Below are 27,053 nucleotides of genomic sequence, written 5' to 3' on the forward strand. Positions count from 1 at the left end.
GGATGGGGGGAGGAGAGATCCTAGAGAAGCAGCGTGCCTCAGTGAAAAGAGCGTGGGCCTGGGAGTCAGAAATCATGGGTTCTAATCCCGGCCCCGCCGCTTGCCAGCTGTGTGACTTTCGGCCAGTCACTTCACTTCTCTGGGCCTCAGTGACCTCATCTGGAAATTGGGGATGAAGACTGTGAGCCCCACCTGGGACACCCTGATCACCTTCTATCCTCTCCAGCGCTTAGAACAAGTGCTTGGCACATAGTAAGGGCTTAACAAATGCCATCATTATTATCATTATCAGAGGAGGGCCTTGCCCTCTTAGATGCCAGGGTTGGTGGAGACTGACGTTTCAGCTGCGCCCTAGGGAGTTGGCCAGCTCCTCCCCGCGGAGGCGGGTCGGGAAGAACGCATATAGGGATGTCCCGGGGGCGGATAGGAGAAGTGGCCCCCGTTAGCCCGGGCAAGGGGGAAAGAGAGAGTTGGCAGAAGGTGTTTTTCAGCAGCCGCACGTTGGATAGCTCCGCGATGCGCCCTGCGCAGAGGCTGCTTTTCCCGGGATAAAGCCTCTCCGAGCATCCTCTCCCGAGTGGTCCAAGCTGGGACGGCAATAAGCCCGGCCTTCCAGGACTGGCACCCACGTGCCCAAAGCGCCCGCTCTTCTGAACCTTGCGCAAGGCGCTGCGTCCCTCCCCAGGCAACGGGGCACGGAAGAGCAGGGGAAAGTTGCCACAGGGTCTCTGGCCTCCCTTCCCAGCTGCTGGAAAGGTTTTTTCTTTTTCCCAAGGAGGACCCCCATGGAGAAGCAGCGACCCTCGGGACCGTCCCCGCAGCTGGACGGGAACCAGAGCGTCTCTGGCCCCGGGATGCCCGAGCCCGAGCGGGGCACGGCGGTGCTGGTCATCCGCTGCGTGATCCCATCCCTCTACCTGCTCATCATCACGGTGGGGCTGCTGGGCAACATCACCCTGGTGAAGATCTTCGTCACCAACAGCGCCATGAGGAGCGTGCCCAACATCTTCATCTCCAGCCTGGCCGCCGGGGACCTGCTGCTGCTGGTCACCTGCGTGCCCGTGGACGCCTCTCGCTACTTTTTCGACGAGTGGATGTTCGGGAAAGTGGGCTGCAAGCTGATTCCGGCCATCCAGCTCACCTCCGTGGGGGTGTCGGTCTTCACCCTCACTGCCCTGAGTGCGGACAGGTGAGCCGGGACACTGGGGGAGGAGGGGAGGGTGCGGGCAGGTGAGCCAGAGGCACTGAGAGAGGAGAGGAGGATACAAGCAGGTGAGCCAGAGACACTAGGGGAGCAGCGGAGGGTGCAGGCAGCTGAGCCAGAGACACTAGAGGAGGAGAGGAGGGTGCAGGCAGGTGAGCCAGAGACACTAGGGGAGGAGCGGAGGGTGCAGGCAGCTGAGCCAGAGACACTAGGGGAGGAGAGGAGGGTGCAGGCAGCTGAGCCAGAGACACTAGGGGAGGAGAGGAGGGTGCAGGCAGCTGAGCCAGAGACACTAGGGGAGGAGAAGAGGGTGCAGGCAGGTGAGCCTGGGAGAGGGGGCGAGGAAGAGGCAGGGAGGGAAGAGGACACGAGGGAATGCGAGAGGGGAGACACAGAGAGACATAGATTGAGATAGGAAAAGATTGGCGGAGTCAGAGATTTTAAAAAAGAAAGTTAGGGGCTAGGCAGGAGAGATGTAGAGAGAGGGAAGGAGTGCCAGTCAGAGAGAAACAGAGGGAGAGAGAGAGAAGAGTGAGAATTAGAGAAAAAGAGAGCGCTACAGAGGGAGAAGGAATTCGAGACAGACAGCCACAGAGGAAAAGAAAAGTAGACAGAGAGCCTCAGAAGAAGAGAGTAGAGACAGAGAGAGCCAAGAGGAAGAGAGTAGAGAGAGCCAAGAGAGAAATAGAGTAGAGACAGAGAGAGCCAAGAGAGAAATATAGACAAAGGAAGAGAGAAGTAGAGACAGAGAGAGCCATAGAGGAAGAGAGAAGAAGAGAGAGACATAGAGGAAGAGAGAAGTAGAGACAGAGGAAGAGAGAAGTAGAGATAGGGAGAGCCACAGAGGAAGAGAAAAGCAGAGACAGAGAAAAAGAGAAGTAGGGACAGAGAAAGCCACAGAGAAAAAGAGAAGTAGAGACAGAGGAAAAGAAAAGTAGAGACAGAGAAAGCCACAGAGAAAGAGAGAAGTAGAGACAGAGGAAGAGAGTAGAGACAAAAAGCCACAGAGAAAGAGAGAAGTAGAGACAGAGGAAGAGAGCAGAGACAGAGAGAGCCACAAAGAGACAAGTAGAGACAGGGAGAGCCACAGAGGAAGAGAGAAGTAGAGACAAGGAAGAGAAAAGTAGAGACAGAGAGCCAAGAGGAAGAGAGAAGTAGAGACAGAGGAAGAGAGAAGTAGAGACAGAGAGAGCCAAGAGGAAGAGAGAGAGAGAGAGAGACAGAGAAGGAAGAAGAGAGGGGAAAGTGCCTGCTCTGAGGTTTGCAAAGCTAGCTAAGAAAAATTTAGTTAGTAAAATGGGCAAGTAAAATAGTTTGGGGATGGGTTTTCTTTATGTCTACATGCTCTAGATCTAGTGTTACCTGGATAACCTAGCCAATATTGGCTGGGTCATCCAAGTCCCTATACCCTGTTCTATCCTACAGAATAACGTTCTTTTCCCCATCAAAATAGTCTGAATAATGCCCTAGCTTCTCATTTCAGTAGGACTAGGTGAAATGGCTGGGGACTAGGAAGGGACAGAGATATAGGGAGGCAAGCTTGGAGACAAAATTGTCCTTTTTCCTTGCTCTGATTTTTCATTAACCCCCCTAATATAGTTATTATTAGTGGTACTAGTTATGCTGCATATGGGGCACTAAGTTAGTGGCCTGACCCTTATTAAGCACTTGGAGGATAAAACGGAAGCAAAAGACATGTTTCCAGCCGCCCCCCTCCCCCTTACCCGGGAGTTTATGTTCTAATAGGAGAGACAGATCTAGAAATATTAAATGTGTGTGTACATTCACAAGTGCTAATGGTGTGCACAGATGAAAATACAATTTCATGAAGTGGCCCAAGGGGTTGATAACCACCGGTTACTGATAATTAGGCTTGTAGGAAGAGATAAGGTTTTAGGGGGCTTTGAAGGTAGAAAGAGTTGAGGTCTGGAAGATATTGGAGGGAAGGGACCAGTAAGGTGTCAGAAGTGGGTAAGATGAGTATGGTACAGACAGCAAGCTGGTTGGAAGGAGTGAAGTGTATGGGCAGGAGAACAGGGAGTAAGGGGAACTGACAATAAAAGGGGAGAGAGCAATCAAATGATCAATTTAATCAAATGTATTTATTGAGTGTTTACTGTTTACAGAGCACTGTGCTAAGTGCTTGTGAGAGTACAGTATAACAGTTAGGCTCGTTCCCTGCCCACAGCAAGCTTACAGTTTTAAAAGGGGAGGCAGATATTAATATACATAAATTATGGATATGCACATAAGTGCTGTAGTGCTGAAGAAAGGGGTGAGTGAAGTGTGTAAATCTAAGTGCAGGGAAGAAGGATGTGGGAGAAGAGGAAATGAGGGTTTAATGAGGGAAGGCCTCTGGAGAAGAGGTGTTCTTAATAAGGTTTTGAAGGTGGGGAGAGGAATCGTCCTTTGAATATGAAGAGTAAGGGTTCTCCAGGTAATAGGATGTGAGCAAGAGGCTGGTGGTGAGATAGCTGAGATCGAGCTACAGTGAATAGGTCAGCATTAGAGGAGTGAAGAGTGGGCTGGGTTGTCACTGAAAATTAGGGAGGTAAGGTAAGAGGAAGCAAGGTGATTTAAGGCTTGAAAGCCAATGGTAAGGAATTTCTGTTTGCTGAGAAGGTGGATGAGCAGCTACTGTGGGATCTTGTGGAGTGGGGCAGTGTGGCACAGTGGAAAGAGCACGGGCTTTGGAGTCAGGGCTCATGAGTTTGAATCCCAGCTCTGCCACTTGTCAGCTGACTGTGGGCAAGTCACTTAACTTCTCTGGGCCTCAGTTACCTCATCTGTAAAATGGGGATTAAGACTGTGAGCCCCACGTGGGACAACCTGATTCCCCTGTGTTTACCCCAGCGCTTAGAACAGTGCTCTGCACATAGTAAGCGCTTAACAAATACCAACATTATTATTATTAGTGGGGAAAATTGGACTGAACATTTTTGTAGAAAAATGATCCAGGCAGCAGTGTGAAGTGTGAACTGGAGTATGGAGAGACAGGAATCAGGGACTGTGAGCCCGTTGTGGAGCAGGGATTATCTCTATCTGTTGCCAAATTGTATATTCCAAGCACAGTGCTCTGCACACAGTAAACACTCAATGAATATGATTGAATGAATGAAAGGGAGGTCAGCAAGGGTGCTGATACAATAATCAAGGTGAGATAGGATAAATGCTTGGATTAACGTAGTTGCAGTTTGAATGGAGAGGAAAGGGTGGATTTTAACGATGTTGTAAAGGTGGAATTGACAGGATGTGATTGAATTTTTTTTGTTGAACGAGAGAGATGAATTGAGGATAACACCAAGGTTATGGGCTTGTGAGACAGGAAGGATGGTAATGCTGCCTACAGTGATGGGAAAGTCAGGGGGAGGACAGAGTTGCAATGGGAAGATCTGTTGCTCTGTTCTGCCCATGTTAAGTTTGAGAATTCCAAGTAGAGGTCTCCTGAATTTAGACAGAAATGTGAGACTTCAGAGAGGGAGAGAGAGCAGGGCTGGAGATCTAGATTTGGGAATCATTGGCATAGAGATGGTAGTTGAAGCCATGGGAGGAAATGAGTTCTTCAAGGGAGTGGAGGTAGATGGAAAATAGCCGGGGACCCTGATCTGAAACTTGAGAGACTCCCAAAGTTAGGAGATGGGAGACAAAGGAGGATCTGGGGAAAGACACTGAGACTCATTGGCCAGAGAGATAGGTGGAAAAGGCAGAGAGAACAGTCTCATTGGAAACAACATTGAAGCCAAGAGTAGGTGATGGAAAGTCAGTGGTAAGATGTCTTTGATGCAGAGACTTATGGAAAACCATTGGAGTTAATGGAAGAAAGGGAGCTCTGTATTGAGCAATATTTCAGGAAAGTGATCTGGGCAGTATCGTGGAGTATGGATTGAAGGAGGAAGGGACTGAAGGTAGGTAGATCAGAGGCTGATGTAATAGCCCAATCATAATTTGACAGGTGCTTCAACAAGGTTAGTGGCTGTATGGGTGGAGAGAGAGGGATAGATCTGCAAAATGCTTTTGAGCAAAAATCAGTAGGTTTTACCAAAAAATAGGATGTGAGAGAAGGACAGTGAAGAGGGAGATTATCCATTTCATTCACGGGCGGGGCATGGATAATGATTTTAACAGAGATGGGGAAGTTGAGAGGAGGTGAGGATTAGAGGGAAGGTGAGTTCAGTTTTAGATGTGTTCAGTTGAGTTTGAGATGCTGGCTAGTCTAGGTGGAGATGTCATGAAGGCAAGAGAAGAGGTGGAATTGGGTAGTGGGTAGCAGATTGGGGCCCTCCCAGGGTCATACCTGGAGAGTTTCCAGTACTCTATCAGTCACGTTTACAGGAGGGAGAGTCAAGCAGAGGCATATCCATTCCATTCCTAGCTTGGGCAATGACTAATGAGTGAAAGGCAATCTCCTACAAGTCAAAACTCACCTGTGCTGGGCAGCAGCGGCATGGGAGAGAGTTGAGGGCAGAAACTCGCTTACTGGCAGGAGGCAGTGGTAAAGCACTTCTGTATTTTTCCAAGAAAGCTCTATAGATATGTTAACCGGAATGATTGCAGATGAAAGAGGGGCATTCTGGGGGAGATGTGTCTATGGTGTTGCTATGGATCGGACATGACTCGACAGCATAAGACAACCACACCAAGCAGATCAAGGCTAGTGACGTAGATTTATTCGTTACCCTCAAAGAAATAGTATCTGAAAACATGAAAATGAATGCATTCCCCAGAAGAGTGGGTGTAGAGTGAGGTGAGCAAGAAATCTGATACAAAGCCTTGTGGGGATATGCACAGTGAGGGGATAAATGGTGGAAGAGGAGGCAGAAAAGAAAACAGCCTGGTGATTAAAGAAGTAGGAGGAGAACCAGGGAAGTACACACTAGCAAAACAGATCAGATAGCATTCTACTGAGAATGTTGAAGTCAGATGAGAAGTCCAGAAGGGTTAGAGGACAGAGTCAAGCCAATTAATTTAGGAAGCCACTGGTGACTTTGGAGACTGCTTGATGGAGCGAAGTGAAAAGTTGGACTTTTATCTAAATTGGTTTTAATTTGAAGGCCAAACAGTGCCATCTTGTGACAGAAATTAACTTCCTCAACTTACTCAAATCAGTATGACATTTTTCATTCATTCTGTGACTTACAAAAATGAACATTAGTAGAAAGTCCTTATTTCTGCTCTGTTCATGAAAGATTCATCCCATTGAGGGAAGTGATCCATATGAAAAGTTTTTTCAAAGCTTTTTTTTTTCCTTTATCATGTTTGGGTCTACTGAGAAGGTGAAGATGAGAGATGAATTACCATCCAACAAATTTGTTCAGTATCTGTGATCAATATGGATCATTGCAACCCACATACCTTTTTTTGTTTAATATAAGGTGGGGTTTGGGCTCTGCATTTATGAATATGTGAACCATTTTGGACTTCACCTTGCCTCTAAAAGCACAGCATAAACATAGATCTGGCGGTCTATCCTATTTAGCAAGTGATACGTTTGTCTATAATAGGACAGTTAACTTTTTGAGATAAACAGTTGATATTGGAAGGCAATCCAAATAACAGTACTTGAACTATGAAAAATCCACATCTTTCAAAATGTCAATTTTCTTAATTTTCTGATACAGGATATTTCGTTCATATCTTTAGATTTGAACACTAATAATGCCAGAAGGGGTCATTCTATCCACTCTTCTGGAGCTAATCTCGGCTTGAACCAAGGCTGTCAGGAAGAGGAAAAGCACCCAAGTGGCATGAAATATTTTCCCTCTGCACTAGAGAACTGCTCTCAGTGAATGGTTTGCGGCATTCCCCTGGTCACTTCCCTCTTTGTATTGCACAACTAGGATTCTTGGGAGGAACCACAACTGACCAATGGCTGTGTAATCTGAAGATGTAGAAGGGAATTTCATTTTCCTCCTTCCCTTTTCTTGTCCTCTCTCCATCTATGTAAGGGCATATTAGGATTAATCATATGAGTGCCTATTATTTTAATTCTTTTTTTTCTTTCACCAGCAGGATTTATTTGAAAAGGCTTAGTTTCAGAAGGTTAATTGCCTGGTTGGGTATTTGATAAAATAAATAATTTAATTTGGCCTATTTCACCCACAGGTATTTTCAGAAATGTGTTCAGTGTAATTTTTCTTCCATTACAGCTATGGAATTAATTTGAAACATATTAAGAGCGATGGATGGAGAACTACTTGTTTTTTTTTTCTTAAAATCTTGGCAAAGTGCTAAACAATCCTCTTGGAGTTTGATATGCTTGCAAAAACAAACAAAACAAAACAGAAACCCACCAGCAATAAAAAGAGTGCTTTATGTATTTTAACTAAAGGTTTTTATATTTTGAATTTGTCCCTGAGATGATTTTATCATGCAAGATTCAACGATAAAACAAAAATGAAAGTTGTTTTATTTAGTGAAGCTTTTACCTAGTCCTTTTAGGCCCACAGCTCTGAATAAACAACTAGGAGCCCAAATACCAAAGTCTGGCCATCTCATACTCTGCAGTCATTATTATTTAATGGATTTTTTAAGCACTTATTTTGTGCAAAGCACTGAAAGCTTTTACACAAATTTAGTTCATTTGATCGTCACAACATCCGTTTGTGGTAAGCATTATTTCCCCTATTTTACAGACGAAGGAACTGGAACAGAGGAGTTAAGTGATTTGGCTGAGGTCACACAGTGCATAAGAGGCAGCACTGAGATTAGAGCCCAGAATTCCTGACTCCCAGATCTGAACTCTCTCAGAAAGACCTCCTCTAACTCGAGAGTTGATGTCAATTTCAATTTCTGAGGCTTTATAAAGGCTTCTCGGATTTTCATCTGGGCATCTGATTGGCTCACGGGTTGCAGAGGAGTTTCCTTTGTCAATTCATCAAGTCATGCACTCCATTTGATATATTAATTTCCTGTTTTGGCTTGCTCTCATGTTGTGTTAAGTTGTTGGTGTTTTTGATCCCTTATTTTTATTTATTTTCACTGACTCAAAAGGCTGGAAGAAATCTTGTAAAATCAGCTAAGCTATTTCCTCATTCGGGCTACAGGGAACTAAACCATCTCAAAAAGTTAGTTGTATGATTTTGTTCAAAATCTCTAGATTTCATAATATCCTCTTTTAATCTACCAGTCATCTAATGGCAGTTATTAGGGGTCTATTGAGTCTGAGATAATAACATTGCAAAGAAACAGTTGTTCTGCCCTGAAGGAGCATAAAATCTAGTCTGAGACAGACACAAAATTATTTTCAGAAAGTAAAAGCCAAATGAAGAACAAACATCAAGTAAGAAGCAGTACAAATGTATCAGGATAAAGCATATGACTAAATAATATATGAATATATGAAAACTGAGGCCCAGAGAAGTTAAGTGACTTCCTCAAGGTCATACAACATATAAATGGCAGAGCTGGGATTAAAACCCAGGACTTTCTAACCTCTTCCCCCTCCCTCCCCCCCCCCCCCCCCCCCCCCCCGGCCCCATGGCCCTTGCTCTGACTACTAGGCAAACAGGATTTGGTGGAGAGTGTTGAAGAAGCAATGTTGAGGTTTTCATTAATGTGGAGGAGATGGGAAATCATTGAGGTTTTTGAGGAATGGGGAGATATGTGCCCAGTGATGCCATAAGATGATTCAGACAGCAACGTGAAGTGTGAATTGAATGAAGTGGGGATGGGCTAGTGTCAGGAAGACCAGGGAAGAGGCTGATGTAATAGTCTACCCCGCTTCAATGTATCGTAGCCCTGAAAATCTAAAAGTTATTTCCAGTGACTCATCTGACCATGACATTTTCAATCCAAACGGGGATGTGTATAATATAGAGGTACATCAACAGCTAGGTTCAGACAATGTGAGATTGAGAAGGGAGAGGAAAATGGAATGAGAAGAGAGATGTAGTTGGATTTAGGATTGCAGGATTAAGATGGTGGAAAGAAGTCTCTCACTATAGAAAGTGGGGGGGAAGAAGCATAGCCAAGTGGAAAGAGCAGCATCTGTGAGTCAGAGGATCTGGAAGGGAAGCAGCGTGGCTCAGTGGAAAAGAGCCCGGGCTTGTGAGTCAGAGGTCATGAGTTCGAATCCCAGCTCTGCCACTTGTCAGCTGTGTGACTGTGGGCAAGTCACTTAACTTCTCTGTGCCTCAGTTCCCTCATCTATAAAATGGGGATGAAGATTATGAGCCTCATGTGGGACAACCTGATTACCCTGTATCTACCCCAGCACTTAGAACAGTGCTCTGCATATAGTAAGTGCTTAGCAAATACCAACATTATTATTAGGATTATTATTATTATTATTATTATTATTAGGGAAGCAGCATGGCTCAGTGGAAAGAGCCTGGGCTTTGGAGTCAGAGCTCATGAGTTCGAATCCCAGCTCTGCCACCTGTCAGCTGTGTGACTGTGGGCAAGTCACTTCACTTCTCTGTGCCTCAGTTACCTCATCTGTAAAATGAGGATGAAGACTGTGAGCCCCACGTGGGACAACCTGATTCCCCTGTGTCTACCCCAGCGCTTAGAACAGTGCTCTGCACATAGTAAGCGCTTAACAAATACCAACATTATTATTATTAATCCCAGTCTGCCACTAGTCTGCTGTGTGACTGTGGCAAAATCACTTAACTTCTCTGTGGAAAAGTCACTGTACCTCAGTGACCTCATCTGTAAAATGGGAATTAAAACTGTGATTTCATATGTGTCATGGTCTGTGTTCAACCTGATTATCTTGTATCTACTCTGAAGCTTAGTAAGGTACTGCCACATAGCACTTAACAGTTACCATTTACAAAAAAGAAAACCAACACTAAAATAGCACATACACAATCAATTTTCAACTTCATTCCCCAGAAACACTTCTAGATAATCATTTTATGACATCCATCTAGTTTCTTTATCTTGTTTGTAGTCCCAAAGGGAATATGTTTCCCAAGGAAATAACCATATCCACTCAGGGATGCACAGAATTATCCTAAATCAATCAGTGATATTTAAGACTGTGAACCCGTTACTGGGCAGGGATTGTCTCTATCTATTGCCAAATTGTACATTCCAAGTGCTTAGTACAGTGCTCTGCACATCGTAAGCACTCAATAAGTACTATTGAATGAATGAATGGAGTGCTTACTGTGTTCACTAATCCTGGAGTTATAGCCACCCATGACTAAATGTTTTCTTTGTAATTTACATCAATTCTTCCTTGCCCTGCATTCAGTGAAAACAGAGAAAGACTACTCTCCACCATCAGTAAAATATTTCTTTATGAACTTGAAAATTGGTATTCATTCCTCATTTCAGCTTTTTTTCTCCAGGGTTGGAGAGGTCCTATTTTCCAATTCTTAAATCATTTTCATTGGCTTTTCTGGACTCTCTCCACATTCTTATTTGATGAGTTCTTTCTGCTTCCTTATTTGCTTATTATACCTTTGGGCATCTCTGATAATTTGAACCACAGCCTTTTTATAGGCTGTTTTAGCAAAAGACTTTGCTGAAAGACAAAAAAGAAATGAAAAAAAATCAACACTAACCATTTAGTTTTTTTATCATTCTCTTTTAAATTTTCTTTTTTTCCTTAAGTTTAAGAAAAGTTATATAAAATTTTGTGAACTAAATAATAATAATAGTATTTGTTAAGCATTTACTATGTGTCAAGCACTGTTCTAAGCATGGGGGTAAATACAAGGTAATCAGGTTGCTCCACGTGGGGCTCACAGTCTTAATCCCCATTTTACAGATGAATTAACTGAGGCACAGAGAAATTAAGTGGCTTGCCCAAAGTCATACAGCAGACAAGTGGCAGAGCTGGGACTAGAACCAACGACCTCTGACTCCCAAGCCCATGCTCTCTCCACTAAGCCCCTCTGCTTCTCTAAAACCCTGAATCCTGCTTTTTATATTTTTTAACATAATTACAAAACATTAGGGATACCATAACAAATAATCAGTACCTCCCTTACATAAAATTGAAACTAACATCTGAAATTCCATCTAAGGCATATTATCCAATTTAAGTAAAGTAGAAGCAGTATGACTTGGTGGAAAGAGTATTCATTCATTCATTCAATAGTATTTATTGAGCGCTTACTATGTGCAGAGCACTGTACCAAGCGCTTGGAATGAACAAGTCGGCAACAGATAGAGACAGTCCCTGCCATTTGACGGGCTTACAGTCTAATCGGGGGAGACAGACAGACAAGAACAATGGCAATAAATAGAGACAAGGGGAAGAACATCTTGAAAACAATGGCAACTAAATAGAATCAATAGAATCAAGGCGATTAACAAAATGAATAGGGTAATGAAAATATATACAGTTGAGCAGATGAGTAATAATAATAATAATAATACTGTTGGTATTTGTTAAGCGCTTACTATGTGCCAAGCACTGTTCTAAGCACTGGGGTAGACATAGGGGAATCAGGTTGTCCCACTTGGGGCTCACAATCTTAAACCCCATTTTACAGATGAGGTAACTGAGGCACCGAGAAGTGAAGTGACTTGTCCAAAGTCACACAGCTGACAAGTGGCCGAGCCGTGATTCGAACCCATGACCTCTGACTCCAAAGCCCATGCTCTTTCCACTGAGCCATGCTGCTTCTCAGCATGGCTGAGAGTACAGTGCTGAGGGGATGGGAAGGTAGAGGGGGAGGAGCAGAGGGAAATGGGGGGAAAAGTGGGTTAAGAGTATGGACCCGTGAGTGAAAGGGTCTGGGTTCTAATCCTCTCCCTGCCTTTTGCATGCTGTGTGAATTGCATAATGTTATTGAGACTACATAAATGAGTATGAGTCTTTGAGAAAGAATCTCTTTAACGCTTTGTCGATGAAAATACAGTGGTGTATCTTTTCTGTGCCCTTGTTATCCAGAGTGAGCATGGCTCAGACACCAATTGTCAAGAGAGGGATGATATGTCCCTAAAGCAGGATGTATACTTTAGTAGTTTTTTCAGTAGTAGTGATGGTTGAATGGAACCAGTCCATATTAAACTATGCTGCCAGGAAAATTTTCTACAAATCTGTTAAATCCACATCTCCTCACTTCTCAAGAGCCTCTAGTGGTTGCCCATCCACCTCAGATTCAAACAGAAACTCCTTACCATCGGCTTTAAGCACTCAATCAGCTCAACCCTTCCTACTTTACCTCCTTACCATCAGTTTTAAAGCATTCATTCAGCTCAACCCCTCCCTGATCTATTCTAACCCAGCACTCACACTTCTCTTTTTCTAATGCCAGTTTACTCACTGTAACTCAACCTCATTTCTCTCACCACTGACTCTTTGCCCACATTCTTCCCTCTGGCCTGGAACTCCTTCCTCCTTCATATATGACAGACCACCACTCTCTCCACTTCTAAAAGCTCACTAAAATCACATCTCTTTCCAAAGGTCTTCCCCGACTAAGTCGGGCCATGGCTGAGGCATAAGGAATCCCTGATAATAATGATGGTATTTGTTAAGCGCTTACTATGTGCAAAGCACTGTTCTAAGCACTGGGGGAATACAAGGTGATCAGGTTGTCCCACATGGGGCTCACAGTCTTAATCCCCATTTTACAGATGAGGTAACTGAGGCACAGAGAAGTTGTGACTTGCCCAAAGTCCCACAACTGACAAGCGGCAGAGCTGGGATTAGAACCCATGACCTCTGACTCCTAAGCCCGTATCCTTTCCACTGAACCATGTTGCTGCTCCCTGACCACCCCAAGAGTCTCTTCCAGGTTCTTAGGCCAGGCTGGAGTAAGAGAAGCCTCCAGGGCTAGATCTGGGACCTGGTAGCAGGGGAAATTTTAAAATTGGAGCCACCACCATAAATGAGCTTCATCTATAATTATTTCTAGTGACCACCACCTGGCTCTAAGGGGCAAGCAGGGTTACAGAAGGCTGCTCATACTGCTCCTTAGGAGGGCATGGAGATAAAGCTGCTGGACCTAGTACCCTAATCCAAATTTAGAAGAGGAAATGGCCCTTTCCTGCCACCCCTTTCCAGCAACTATTCTTAAATGAATACCCCATTAATCAATAGTTCACCTTTTCAAGCCCCAAAGCTGCCCAGTTTCCATTTCTGGTCTTCATAAATAAATGCAAACAATTTTATTAGTCAAAACTAATAGGTCTGAAATTCACTCTCAGCCACCTCTTTTAGAATTCATATTTCCATAAATGCCTTCCGAGAACAAATATACTCTTAGGTATATTTCATCTCTCACAGTTCTAATTGAATGTCAATTCTACTTGCTACAACACATGAAAATGCTCTTTGATAAAACACTCTTGGTTAAATTCATTCCACAACCAATATGTGAAATTTGTGAAGATCAGGTGGCTTCTTCTCTTTCTCGTATTTCAAAACTGCTACAATTGTTTGGAATTTCCCAATTTAATACACTTCACTATTAATCTGAATCAAATCTAGTTGGATCCCCATTCCTGGAGGCTATTAATCTCCAGGGCTCTTTGATGAAAGCTTGAAGGCCTGGCTGTCTAAAGGTGGAAGACAAATTGTTTTCATTGTACCTGTCAGATTGATGTCAAACAATTTGTGTGTGATACAGCTGGTCCCCAGAACACAAAATTAAAATAGATGGGATTCAACAAATGATTTCAGGAATGGTGACTGTCCATGGCATGCTAAACTCGCTCTTGTTGCAATTCATTTGTACAGAAATTACATGGCATAGAATTGCAGAAGAGAGGGTGTGTGTTAGGGCAGGATACTTAAATGGAAATAATGAAGAACTACTTACAGCTATCTCTCAAATGGATATGGTTATCTTCAAGTTTTACCCAATATCCTCTTGACCATTGGCAACACACTGGATTGCTGAGAAAACTAAAACCAAATTTGGTGATTTTACAAATTAGAAAAAACAGAGGATTTTGACTTTTCATTTACCAGTTCTTTAACATTTTTGGAAATAAGGTTTTGGAAGTGAAGCCCATCCTTCACCATCATAATTAAATGCATTGAGTGTCTACAATGGGAGCAAAGCTATACTCATACCCTTGAGAATAGATTGAGAAGAGTTGAATAAAAGCTTTCCCTGCCCACAAGGAGCTCATCATATAGAGAAGCAGCATATCCTGAAGGAAAAATCACAGGCTGGGAAACAGATGATATGGGTTCTAGACCTGGCTCTGCCACTTTTCTGCTGCATGACCTTGGGTAAGTGAGTTAACTTCTCTGTGTCTCAGTTTCCTCATCTGCAAAATAGGTATTAAATGCCTGCCTTTCCCACCTCTTAGATTGTGAGCCCCATTTATGATAGGAACTGTGTCCAACCTGACCATCTTATATCTATTCATTCATTCAATGGTATTTATTGAGTGCTTACTATGTGTGGAGCACTGTACCAAGCGCTTGGAATGTACAAATCGGTAACAGATAGAGACAGTCCCTGCCCTTTGACAGACCAGTTATCTACTTTAGTGCTTAATCTAGTGCTTAGTACATAGAACAGAAAAAATAAACAATTTAACATTAGTACATTTAAACAAATGAGAAAAGCTTGCTGTGGGCACGGAACGTATCTTCCAACTCTGTTATATTACAATTGGATTGATTGACTGAAAAATCAATCAAATGAAGTAAAATGGTAGAGAGCTGCATGGTGGTTTCTCTGACCTTCCTCTTTCCTGATCCAGGAAAGCGAAAAAAAAAAAATTATGAGGTCCACTTGATCCTTCACTCACTTTCTGCTCTTCTAGGTGTAGCGTCTTATGAATTGAAATGGTTAATGGCACATCTGTAGCAGTCCCTCAGACTCTGAAGTCCCTGAACAGCCTGGCTCCAGTGGCCAGAGACCTGATCTTCCCTCCCTCCATAACCCGCTCCTTGAACATCATGGACCAACCCTGTCGATTCCCAGCAGCTAGCCAGAGTAGGTGACACTCTCCCCCTGTGCTCTTAACTAAACTAGTCTCTTCTGAGGGTAACCCAGGAGTAATCAAGAAGCAGCGTGGCTTAGTGGAAAGAGCATGGGCTTGGGAGTCAGAGGTTGTAGGTTTTAATCCTTACTCCATAACTTGTCAGCTGTGTGACTTTGAACAAGTCACTTAACTTCTCTGTGCCTCAGATAGCTCATCTGTAAAATGGGGATGAAGACTGTGAGTCCCTCGTGGACAACCTGATTACCTTGTATCTTCCTTAGCACTTAGAACAGTGCTTGGCACATAGTAAGCACTTCACAAATACCATTATTATTATTGTTATTATTGTTTAATGCATCCCTTCAGTATTCAATTCAAAAGATAACCCTCTCCTCTAAATTGTGAGCCCCATGTGGGACAGAGACTGTGTTTGACTTGATTAATTCGTATCTGCTCCAGTGCTTAGTACAATGCTTGGCACAAAGTAAGCACTTAAATACCATAATTATTAATGGTATTAATGAATTCTTTCATTAGTTCCAACAATGTGTAAGCCCCAATTAAATAGAAGTAAAGTGATTGCCCTTTTTAATGTGCTGCCAACAACCTCGTCCTGCCAGCAACGAACAGGAGTTCCTATAAAAAAGCACCCTGAAAAAAGGGAAAGAACCTGCTCATACACTGGTTTAGGGACCTGTGGATTCTGACCTGCACAGCAGACACCACTGTCCCCTGGACCCCTGTTACACCCATCCAACACTACTTATCCCTCTCCAGATCTGCCTTTTAGGTGGGCATCCTTGCCTCTAACATCAATCTGGGTGGCCCAGGGCATTATTGAGGTGGGTCTGCATACTTCAGGGTGTCTCTGGTTGGGAATCTGTGCAGTTCTTGCAGAAGGGTCATGGTCGGATCCTTTATTATGACCTTCTGGGGCTGATTGTCTGGGAAATGTTTCCTGGCCCCTTCGCTATTGCCAATCTTAGTAGCTTTCCTGGTGACTACAGAATAATCTATTTTTTGCTGTAGCCCTATTGTCCTTTCTCTTCCTATTGTCTTATTGTTCTGATTAATGCTCTTATCCCATCATCCTTCTGGGTTCTATGTCCTATTTTGTAGTTACTGATACTTCTGTGTTACTGCCAGAAACTGCCTGCTTCACCCATTCTCCCATGCATTTCCTATGCATACAGTTTGAGTACTCCAACATCAGCTGCAAGACCCCTCAGTGCCTAGTTTCCATAACATAGTGAATGGGTAAAAGAGAGTTGAAAGGAGGGGTGTAAGGAGGGATACAAATTTGCTTCATTCAGATCTGGCTCCAGATGGTAAATGAATGAGGCAGTCAATCAGTGGCATTGATTGTGTGCTTGCTGCATGCAAAACACTGTTCTAAGTGCTTGGAAGAAGACAACAAAATAGAGCTGCTAGACACAGTCTCCAACAAGGGGGTGGCTGCAGGGTGATGGCTTTGAAAGTGCCCAGCTTCCTCCTAAGTCAAATGTGATCCTAGGCAAATAGGGACCTGGGAGGGCAATACATTGGGTCTAGTGGAAATATTAGGTAGTCAGTATTATCCCTGGAGAAATACTTTTGGTTTGAAGGTTTGGGCAGGCTTCCAAATGATGGATATCATTTCTTTGCAAAGAGTGTGGCCAAATGTCTGAAGGCAGCCCTGGCTTCATTCCCAAAGAGTTTTGATATTCTCCCTTCCTTCCTCCCCTCCCTCTAACTTGTGGCCCTGAGGGACAATCTCTCAAAGAAGCAGTGAGGTGATGGGGCAGGATAGGCTTCTTCTGGCCAATAGTTGTCTCACAGGTTTCCTCTGAAGTTCACTTCTACTACTTTCTTGCATCCTAGAGACAGAAGGATGATGGCTGACTCCCAGAGGCAACCCAGACATTCATCCTCTTATCCTAAAAAAGCCAGAGTGAAGGAGAGAATCTAGGCAAATCTGGGAAATATGGCAAATCTGTTTAATCTGAGAGGTGTCTTTTCTCCTCTCTGATCATTGGGAACTTCTTTAAATGTGAAAGGAATAACAACTTTATTTTCAGTAGAAGTGGGAATGGAAAATGCATAAACAAATTTCAAGTAGCCATTTCATTCCCAGAGGAAAATGCTTTCATTAAATTATTCCAGCTGGTTGCCTCAGGGGAAAATAGTAGTGAAGAGATCTGCAGATAAACTCCAGAGGCTCCTGGGGTCCTCAAAAATGACACCGAGAAAAGGTGATGGCATCATGTTCACTTTGACAAACTTTATACCAAGTCACCTCAACATAAAGAAGTTGACATGGTTAGGGTGGTAAAAATAATTAAAGTAGAAGATTTTTTTCTTGTAAATATTATTCTGCAAAAATCCTTTATTTTGATATCCTAATGCCATGGAAAAGTACAAATCCCTAGGTTGGTGTTTACCTGTGATCTTGTTCAGATTTTCTCAAATTATTTTAAAGTAATTATAGGAGAGTGCAAGCATGAGGAGCAGTGTGGTCTGTGAAATGAGCATGGGGCTGGTAGTCAGAGGATCTGGGTTTTAATCCCAGCTCCATCACATGCTTGCTGTGTGACTTTGGGCAAGTCACTTCTCTGTGCCTCAGAAACCTATCTGTAAAAGGGGGATTCAATATTTGTTCTCCCTTCTTAGACTGTGAGCCCTGTGTGAAACAGGGATTGTGTCTAACTTTATCATCCTCTATCTTTCTTAGTGTTTAGAACTGTTCGTGACACATAGTAAGTGTTTAATGAATTTTACTATTATTTTTAGTGGAAGAAATTGGGGAAGCCTTTTAAAGAACAAGGTAGTAAGGTACAGATGGCTTTGAATCTTGAGTACAGGGTTGGAAGATGACAAAATCTTCATCATTATGAATTTTCTATGAGTCAATAATATTTGTTCATTACCTACTATTTGCAGAGCACTGCACCCAATGATTGGGAGAGCACAATAGAGGTAGAAGTAGTTTCAAATCCAGTAAAAGTTAATGAGGCTTTTTGTTTGTTTTTTGCAGGAAGTAATAGTTGTGCTCCAAAGATTTAATAGGCAAGATTCAACAAAGGGTTTAATGATGAGGTTCTTCTATTTGTTAGAATTCCAAATAGACAAATAGCATGTAATTACTTTTTAAATCAATAATATTGCTTTTTCCTCTAATCCTAATTGTTCCTACTTTTCATATTTTTATTTTAATCCTAGGGGAAATAAACTTCCCTTCAATACATGATAAATCAAATTGAGCTTTTGCCTACATATGAACTATTTTTATATGAGAAAACCTCATCATCCTATCATTTTTTTCCCACAGAGTTTGAATGAAGCACATTTCATGTTTGTGGGTCAGAGTTTCTCATGAGAATTGCATGTCCTTCTTTGGTCACCATTTTTGAAAAGATACTTGGATAGATGTTAGAGAAGAACAAAGGGAAATGATTAAAATTATAGAAAATAGGTTATTTGAATGAATATTAAAAGGAACAAATGATTTTACGCAGACAAGAGAAGATGGAGAACTAGCAAAATGATTTTTTTCAGGCACAACAAGTGTTCTTTATGAGGTTACTCCAACCAGTATTTTTCCACACCACCAAAGGAAGAGGAAAGAGAAAAAGGGCTCAAATTATAGCAGGAGAATATTTTGTTGCATATACAGAAGAATGTTTTGCAAGCAGAGTGGAAAAACACTGGAACAGACTTCTGAAGGAGGCTGTCGGGCTCCAACCCTGAGGATACAGTATTTTACACAAGTACTAACTTTTTCTCTTTTAGAGGGAATAGTCATCCTTTGCCTACAGGAAGAGTATTGGACCAAATAACCTCTTTCAGATCTATAAATCTATGACGTTTTTCAGTTGCATTACCATCAACCTTCAGTTTAGCCTTTCATAAATACAAACACTATTACATCCAAGGCAGCATAAGCAGATTATTCCCTTAAGGTTGTAAATTCCATTTCTATGGTTGAATCAAAACTGGGTCTCTGCATGTTTGTTCTTACTTAACCTGTTTTTAAAATTTCTATTGCCAAATAGTAGACGATGTCATTTGTAAAGATTTGCAACAAATATCCTTTAGACAATGCATTTCTTGAGAGAAATGCAATTTGTCAATTTCTGATCTTCTGTGGTAATGGGAGATAAAATGAATTTGTATAAATGAGGTCCACAATGATCTCCAGTCTTATTTTTACCTAATTTTAACTTTGGGATCCACTAAACCTTTGATCAGAGCTGCTGACAAAGAAAATAAAAATGAATGGATTGGAGTTATATCTCAGTTAAGGTATGTATTAAGTGCTTCAGTGTGTCAAAAACTGTGCTAAGCACTGGGGTAGATACAAAGGAGTCCCATAGTCACTCCCAAACCCTGGTGTCAAAATATAAAAGGTAAGGAGAACATTGAGGCACAGAGATGTTAAGTGATTTGCTTAAGGTCACATTCGTTTAAGGCCATGTGGGGATTAAGACCCCAAGTCTACTGATTCCCAAATCCCCAGTCCCAAACCCTTTCCATTAAGCCAAGCTACCTTCAATCTTTGGTCCTTTCCTTGGCTGCTGTCAGTGGAGAAGCTAGGTCTTAATGACCATCAGATTAGAAGAAAGAACAAAGAATCTAAATAACCCACCTCCAAATAATTGATCATTGGCTCTTTTTGCAGATGCAGAAAGTAATTTCATTCATTCATTCATTCAATAGTATTTATTGAGCGCTTACTATGTGCAGAGCACTGTACTAAGCGCTTGGGATGAACAAGTCGGCAACAGATAGAGACAGTCCCTGCCGTTTGACGGGCTTACAGTCTAATCGGGGGAGACGGACAGACAAGAACAATGGCAATAAACAGAGTCAAGGGGAAGAACATCTCGTAAAGACAATGGCAACTAAATACTCGTCTCTTCAAATATTTCCTCTCTTTAGGTTCAAGGCAATTGTGAATCCCATGGATATCCAGACATCAAGTGCAGTTTTGTGGACCTGCATTAAGGCCATTGGAATCTGGTTGATCTCTGGGGTACTAGCTGTGCCCGAAGCCATTTTCTCCGAATTGGCACACATCAATGACACGAATGCTAGCTTCACTGCTTGTATACCCTACCCCCAGACTGATGATTTACATCCCAAGATCCATTCTGTGCTAATTTTCTTGGTCTATTTTCTTATTCCACTCACCATCATTAGTGTTTATTATTATCACATTGCAAAAACATTGATTAAAAGTGCCCACAATATCCCGGGAGAATACAGTGAACATTCCAAAAAGCAGGTAAGAGATTGGTGGCAGCAGGTACAGTAGCAACTGTTCTTTCTACATAAAGTGTATATTTGTCTATTGTTGCCTTTTGAATTTGAAGCTAAAACTGTTAACACTATTGCTAACCTTCTTGGTGGGTATAGTTGAAGTGCCTAATGTATGAATAACAGTTCTTTTCACAGGGAGTACATTCTTGTCACTTTGTCTGTTCCCCTCACATGAGGGCCAAAAAGTAGGTGATTCTAGAAGATTTAGAAATATTTCAAGCCAAATTGCCATGTTGATGTAGTAACCTCTCTTCGAAAATGAAGCTGATGAAACAACATAGAAGGAATCAAAGAGTAATAAAACATTTTCTAAAATTAAACAGTGATTTTCACAACATCCCTCACTTGAGAGCACAGGTGATTTTAGAAGGCAAAAAGGCATAGGGCCTGAGATACAGATGGATCTGGTAGATGTTGAAGCAGGCAGGAGATCCCTTTATGAGAGAAGTCTAAGCTTAAGAAAGTCATCATATCAGTGCTTTTACTCTCTTCAGCTCACTGCTAGATACAGAAAAGTTATTACTGAAACTGAGCAGGTTCAACATACTAGCAGATTAAAATTTAATTGATCTGTTGAGAACTTGCCAGGACAAGCAGTGACTATTTTGGAGCTCATCCCTGATGATTTTGATTTTGTCAGCAGTGTTTTTGGCAAGGTCATCACAAACTAGGTGGGGCACTGGGGGCTTTACGGGGGAGTTAGAGGTCCTTAATAAGTTGGTGGGAGCAGTGGTCATGGAGTCAATGAAGTGGTGTTGCTGAACAATAGAGAGGGTGGAGTTCTTGGAGGCTAGGACGAATCTGAAATGGCCAAAGATGGCTTGATGCTTGGATTTCTGCTAACCTTGCTCCATGGTATGAGTTCAGGACTGGAAGAAATGTATTCTGGAGGTGGTGCAGAGCTGCGGGATAGTGGTGTAGGATCAGACGAAGAGCAAGGGAGTTGAACTTGATAGGATGAAGTTGGGTGAGTGGATTTAAGCATTAAGAGAGGGAAGGTTGAGTAAGGAGTCGAAATAAAGCACGTTTGGTCTGGAATCATTAGATGGGTTTTCCTAGAATCCAGCTGGAGTCAGAGCCTCACTGGCCTACACAGGGACTACCCACTGGATTCCTCTTGCCTGGCCTGAGTTAGTGCTGGCCTGCCTCTCCCTCTCCTTAAACACATACTCCAACATGGCTCTTCTTTTTCTTCTCCACATGTCCCTACCCCTTTAGAAGAGGAAAAAGACTGTTTTGCTATATTGAAATGAGAAAAGGCCAGAGTGTACAACTAATATTTTTTTCCATTCAGGTGCTGAATCCTCTGCTTTCTTCCTTCCACTTACTGCTAGATGCAATCAATCATTCAATCAACCAATCATATTTATTAAGTGCATACTGTGTGCAGAGCACTGTACTAAACAGATGTAAGAAGGTTGTAAATGAACCTGAGCAGATAATAATAATAATGTTGGTATTTGTTAAGCGCTTACTATGTGCCGAGCACTGTTCTAAGTGCTGGGGTAGTTACAGGGTAATCAGATTGTCCCATGTGAGGCTCACAGTCTGAATCCCTATTCCTGCCACTGAGTGGTGGCCTTGGAAAATTCATGTAATTTCACTGGGCCATAGTTTCCTGCTGTACAGGAATACAATCTGGCACTATGCCAGGGAAATCCCAGAAGAGTCTCTCCAAATGGTTGCTGCATTTTATCTTTTGAAGTGTAATTACAGCTTTTAGTCATATTCCACTGTAACAGTGAGATGAACAAATTTGGCCCAACCCAACTTAAAATGATAAATTTTAATTAAATGGACTCCAAGAAAAATACTGTAAGCTATTAGAAACACATGAAGAGCTAATGTTTGTGTGACTGAAAATAATACCTGAGTACTTCAAACTATAGCTTGGAAAAGTGATTGAGATAATCATATATCAAAGAATTATATGAAAATTACACCATATACTCCACTTAAGTTTGGAAGATAGCAGGATTTTCAATCACTGGTATTTATTGAATGCTTATGGTGTGGACAGCCCTATGCTAAGCACTTGGGAGGGTATATACAAGACATTAGAGTTGATAGGTATATTCCCTGAACTCAAGGAGCTTACAGTCTTGTCTTATGCCATCAAGTCATCTCCAAACCATAGCGACTCCAGGGACACATCTCTGCCAGAACACCCCACTTCCACCTGCAAAAGTTCTGGTAGCGTATCCTTAGAGTTTTCTTGGTGAAAATCTGGAAGTGGTATACCACTGTCTTCTTCCATGTAGTAAAATTGAGACTCCGCCCTTGACTCTCTCCCATGCTGCTGCTGCCCAGCACAGGTGACCTTTGATTTGTAGTAGATTGCCTTCTACTCACTAGCCACTGCCCAAGCCAGAAATGAAATGGATATGCCGCTGCTTGACATTCCTTCCCATAGCTGAGACTGGCAGAGTACCAAGAAATCTCCAGGTGCAACCTTGAGAAGGGAGGCTTATAGTCTAGATGTGATGGCTTAGTGGAAAGAACACGGGCTTGGGAGTCAGAGGTCATGGGTTCTAATCCAGGCTCATCCACTTGTCAGCTGTGTGACTTTGGGCAAGACATTTAACTTCTCTGTGCCTCAGTTACCTCATCTGTAAAATGGGGGTTAAATTGGACCCTGGTGAGATTTTGAATCCCATACCTGGTTTGGATGATATAGTCAGTCACATTTATTGAGCACTTATTATGTGCAGAGCACTGTACTAAGCTCTTTGAAAAGTATGATATAACCATATAACAGTTAATAATAACAATAATAATGATGTTGATATTTGTTAAGCGCTTACTATGTGTCGAGCACTGTTCTAAGTGCTGGGGTAGACACAAGGGAATCAGGTTGTCCCACGTGGGGCTCACAGTCTTAATCCCCATTTTACAGATGAGGTAACTGAGGCACCGAGAAGTTAAGTGACTTGCCCAAAGTCACACAGCTGACAAATGGCCAAGCCAGGATTTGAACCCATGATCTCTGACTCCAAAGCCCGTGCTCTTTCAACTGAGCCACGCTGCTTCTCAGTTGCATAACAAGCATAGAGAGAACACTGTGAGCCTCATGTGGGACAACCTGATTACCTTGTCTCCCCTCCCCCCCAGTGCTTAGAACAGTTCTTGACACATAGCACTTAACAAATACCATAATTATTATTATTATTAGTGTTACCTAATCAGTGGTAGTAGTAATGATTATTAGTCTCCACTAAGGCTTTTAACTCAGAAGAATGAAGTTGGGGCTGCTTTCCTATATACCACTAAAGTAGAGCTAAGATTATCAACCCCCCTGTGTTTTCTCTATGCTTGTTGTACAACTGTTATATATTTATATTGTACTCTTCAAAGAGCTTAGTACAGTGCTCTGCACATAATAAGTGCTCAATAAATATGACTGACTGACTATACTGTCCAAGCCAGGTATGGAATTAAAAATCTCACCAGGTCCAACTGAGGGCTTTGTGTGAGCACCAGTAACCTAGGCTGAACCAGACTGAAACAAGATATTCCAAATCAGATTTACTCAGGAAACACCAATAAATAAAGATCCCCATAGAAAATATTAAAGATGAAAGGCTTGCAGGGAAATATTTACAGCCACTAAAGTTCAAGACTGTCAGGGACAAGCTGAAGACAGAAGTCTAAAGCCATGAGTTAGGCTGAGTTAAGCTTGGGGAAAAACTGAAGTTTAGTCTAAATAATTCAAAAATCAAGATAATAACCAAATCAACCGACTCTCGCTTCTTTTTTATTCCAAGTATAACTATGGCCAAGAGAAATACATCTTCTGCAAGTAGATCTTTTCTAGGTTGGATCTCAGAGCAACAGGGAGCAACACTTTAAATCCAACAGGTAGCTCCAACCACCTCACTTCCTTTCCCTCTGCTCCCTCAAGGGAGCTCAGCTCCAACCCTTGGGATATAAAACTAGAGGCAGAGGAGCCAGCATCCTGTACTAGACCTTTCTAAGTGATTATGGGGACTCCTAGACAACTTCAAAACATTCTGGTGGGGGAGTTTGGTTTCCTGCCAGACTGGTGACCATGTTGCTTGAGAGTAAAATAAATTTTATGAGAGTAAAATAAATAGTATTTATTGACAACTCAGTGGGTGCAGTGCACTGTACTAAACTCCTGGGAAAGTTCATCTGAAGCACAAAGCAGATTCCCTGCCCACAAGGTATTTACAGTCTAATAGGGAAGACAAACATATAAATATTTTCAAATAGAGTAACTATAGTAAAGAATTGATTACTATAATTTAAAATACTGTATATATAAATTGAAGTGCTGAGGAAGAATATATATCACTTATATGCTAGTGGTAGCTTTTGGGTTGATGTGGGAAAGTTTCTACCAACTCTGTTACATCACACTCTCCCAAGTGCTTAGTATAGTGATCTGCACTCAGTAAGCACTCCATAAGTACGATTATGATTAATTGATTGGTGTGACTTAGGATATTGGGCATTTCTCTTGGAAGGCTTGTTGGAGGATGGAGATTTTTAGGAAGGCTGTAAATATAAGAACAGTGGATTTGAAGAACCAGATATTCCCAGCTCAGCAGTTTCTCAGATTTTTTAAATAATCATGCTTGTTTGAACAGACTGTAAGATCCCTGAGGGAAAATTAAATTGTACTTTCCTAAGTCCTTAGTATAGTGCTCTATACACACTAAGTGCCAAATAAGTACCACTGGTTGATTGATTTATTATTTTTCCTATTTAATAGAACTTCATTATTGAAAGATACTTAATTTCAGGATGCTTAATACCTCATTCATTGGCTGGACTAGGCAGAGATGATTTGGGTCAATAATTAAGAGTAACAGATCAAAGGAAAAACAAAATCATGACTCTTAGAAAGTTTGATGTTTCTGGGTTTGATCTGTAAAGTCAAAGCTCTTTATCTCATGTTTTTTTTCTTTTTCTTGAACTTTCATTACCTGTTAAATGTAACTAAGATTGGGTTTCCAAAAATTGCATCAGCAGAACTGCTTTCTTTAGTATTTAGCCAGCTGGGTGGCATTTAAAGGGTTTGGAACTACAAGGCCAGCTTGTCTCATTGGAATGAATTTTAGCAGATTCTAATTTACATTTCTCCTTTTGGCTGTTTTTCTCATGTTTTTAGATGGAAACTCGGAAGCGCCTGGCCAAAATCGTCCTGGTCTTCGTTGGCTGTTTTGCTCTGTGTTGGTTTCCCAACCACGTGCTCTACATGTATCGGTCCTTTAACTACAACGAGATCGACCCATCCCTGAGCCACATGATCATCACGTTAGTGGCCCGAGTCTTGAGTTTCTGCAATTCTTGCGTCAACCCTTTTGCGCTCTACTTACTCAGTGAGAGCTTTAGGAGACACTTCAATAACCAGCTCTGTTGCAGGAAGAAGTCTTACCAGGAAAGATCTACCAGCTATCTGCTTAGCTCTTCTGCCGTGAGAATGACTTCTCTGAAAAGCAATGCTAAGAACACAATGATCAATCCTGCCTTACTAAATGGGCACAGTGGGAAGCAGGAAATGTCGCTGTGACTTTAGTCATAAAATCCATTATGTTAATAGAACCTACAGGCTGAGCAATTTTTTCCTTCTTATTCCAAGTTGTTCAATGGATTTAGTAGAGGACTGACTTAGCAAGGTCAGCTCAGCTAAGGCAGGGCAGTTAATACCCATTTTTTTCATTGATCAGGACCTATATTTGTGCTTACTATGTAAAGAATCACTGGGAAATTGGTAGAAAATAGCTCTATTGAAAATAGTATTGCTACAGGGTTTAGGCAAACGCTGAAGGTGACAACAGAATTTTTTTTTAGAAGGTTTCTTCCAACACTATTCCATAAGTAGGTGTTTGTTTTCAGGATTTATCTATCCTAAAACCTTGGGTACAGGTAAAATCTCAAATATGAGCTTACATGTGAAAGAGACCTGAATCTTCTGATGGAAAGTCAAAGCATACAGCAAACCCACACTTGAAGTTTACCTGCATCTCAAGTTTAGCACATATAAATCCTGAAAACACTTAACCACTTATGGAATTGTGTAGGAAGACACCTGGGAAAAATATTCAGCTGTCATTTGAAACAAAACCTCACCACTAAATACAAAATAATGCCATTCACCCAGGGAACATTAGTGCATGGCATAATGGGAAGCAGCATAACACAGTGGATAGAGCATGGGTCTGGGGGTCAGAAGGTCATGGGTTCTAGTTCTGGCTCCACCACCCGTCTGCTGTGTGATGTTGGGCAAATCATTTCACTTCTTTGGGCCTCAGTTGCCTCATCTGTAAAATGGGGTTTGAGACTGTGAGCCCCACATGGGACAGGGACTGTGTCCAACCTGATTTGCTTGTATCTACCCCAGAGCTTAGTACAATGTTTGGTATAAAGTAAGTGCTAAAAAAATACCACAGTTATTATTATTAGTGCATGTTTAAAAATGATCTCCCAGTGCTTATGAAGGACAGCTTAATAGGCTACTGAAAGACAAAAACTAATGTTTACAGGGTGTTGGCATTGTTTGGTGTTTAGGTGGTAGATTTTCATGTTTAATGACTATCCACAGTATTCATTCATTCAGTCATATTTATTGAGTGCTTACTCTGTGTTGAGCATTGTACTAAGCATTTGGAAAGTACAGTTTGATCCTAAGTGCTGTACAAACTTAATGCCTACCTCTAGGAATTGACACGTATCC

The 27,053-nt window shown here is 42.0% G+C and overlaps 1 protein-coding gene across 1 annotated transcript; it reads left to right on the forward strand.

The window, feature by feature from the left end:
* The first annotated feature begins 370 nt into the window (after positions 1–370).
* NMBR (neuromedin B receptor) lies at positions 371–26,554 on the forward strand. Its single transcript, XM_029058165.1, has 3 exons — positions 371–1,189; positions 19,973–20,318; positions 25,488–26,554. The coding sequence occupies exons 1-3, from the start codon at positions 786–788 to the stop codon at positions 25,887–25,889; spliced, it is 1,152 nt and encodes a 383-aa protein (XP_028913998.1). The 5' UTR covers positions 371–785; the 3' UTR covers positions 25,890–26,554.
* Positions 26,555–27,053: the final 499 nt, after the last annotated feature.

Source organism: Ornithorhynchus anatinus, chromosome 2 (genome assembly GCF_004115215.2).
Source record: "Ornithorhynchus anatinus isolate Pmale09 chromosome 2, mOrnAna1.pri.v4, whole genome shotgun sequence".
Taxonomy (NCBI): Eukaryota; Metazoa; Chordata; class Mammalia; order Monotremata; family Ornithorhynchidae; genus Ornithorhynchus; species Ornithorhynchus anatinus.

What these genes read in the sequence shown, in the direction of transcription:
- NMBR (XM_029058165.1), top strand. Translation starts at nt 786, where the DNA reads ATGGAGAAGCAGCGACCCTCGGGACCGTCCCCGCAGCTGGACGGGAAC. An exon ending in ACTGCCCTGAGTGCGGACAG is followed by an intron (nt 1,190 to 19,972) that starts GTGAGCCGGGAC and finishes TCCTCTCTTTAG; the next exon opens with GTTCAAGGCAATTGTGAATC. An exon ending in GTGAACATTCCAAAAAGCAG is followed by an intron (nt 20,319 to 25,487) that starts GTAAGAGATTGG and finishes TCATGTTTTTAG; the next exon opens with ATGGAAACTCGGAAGCGCCT.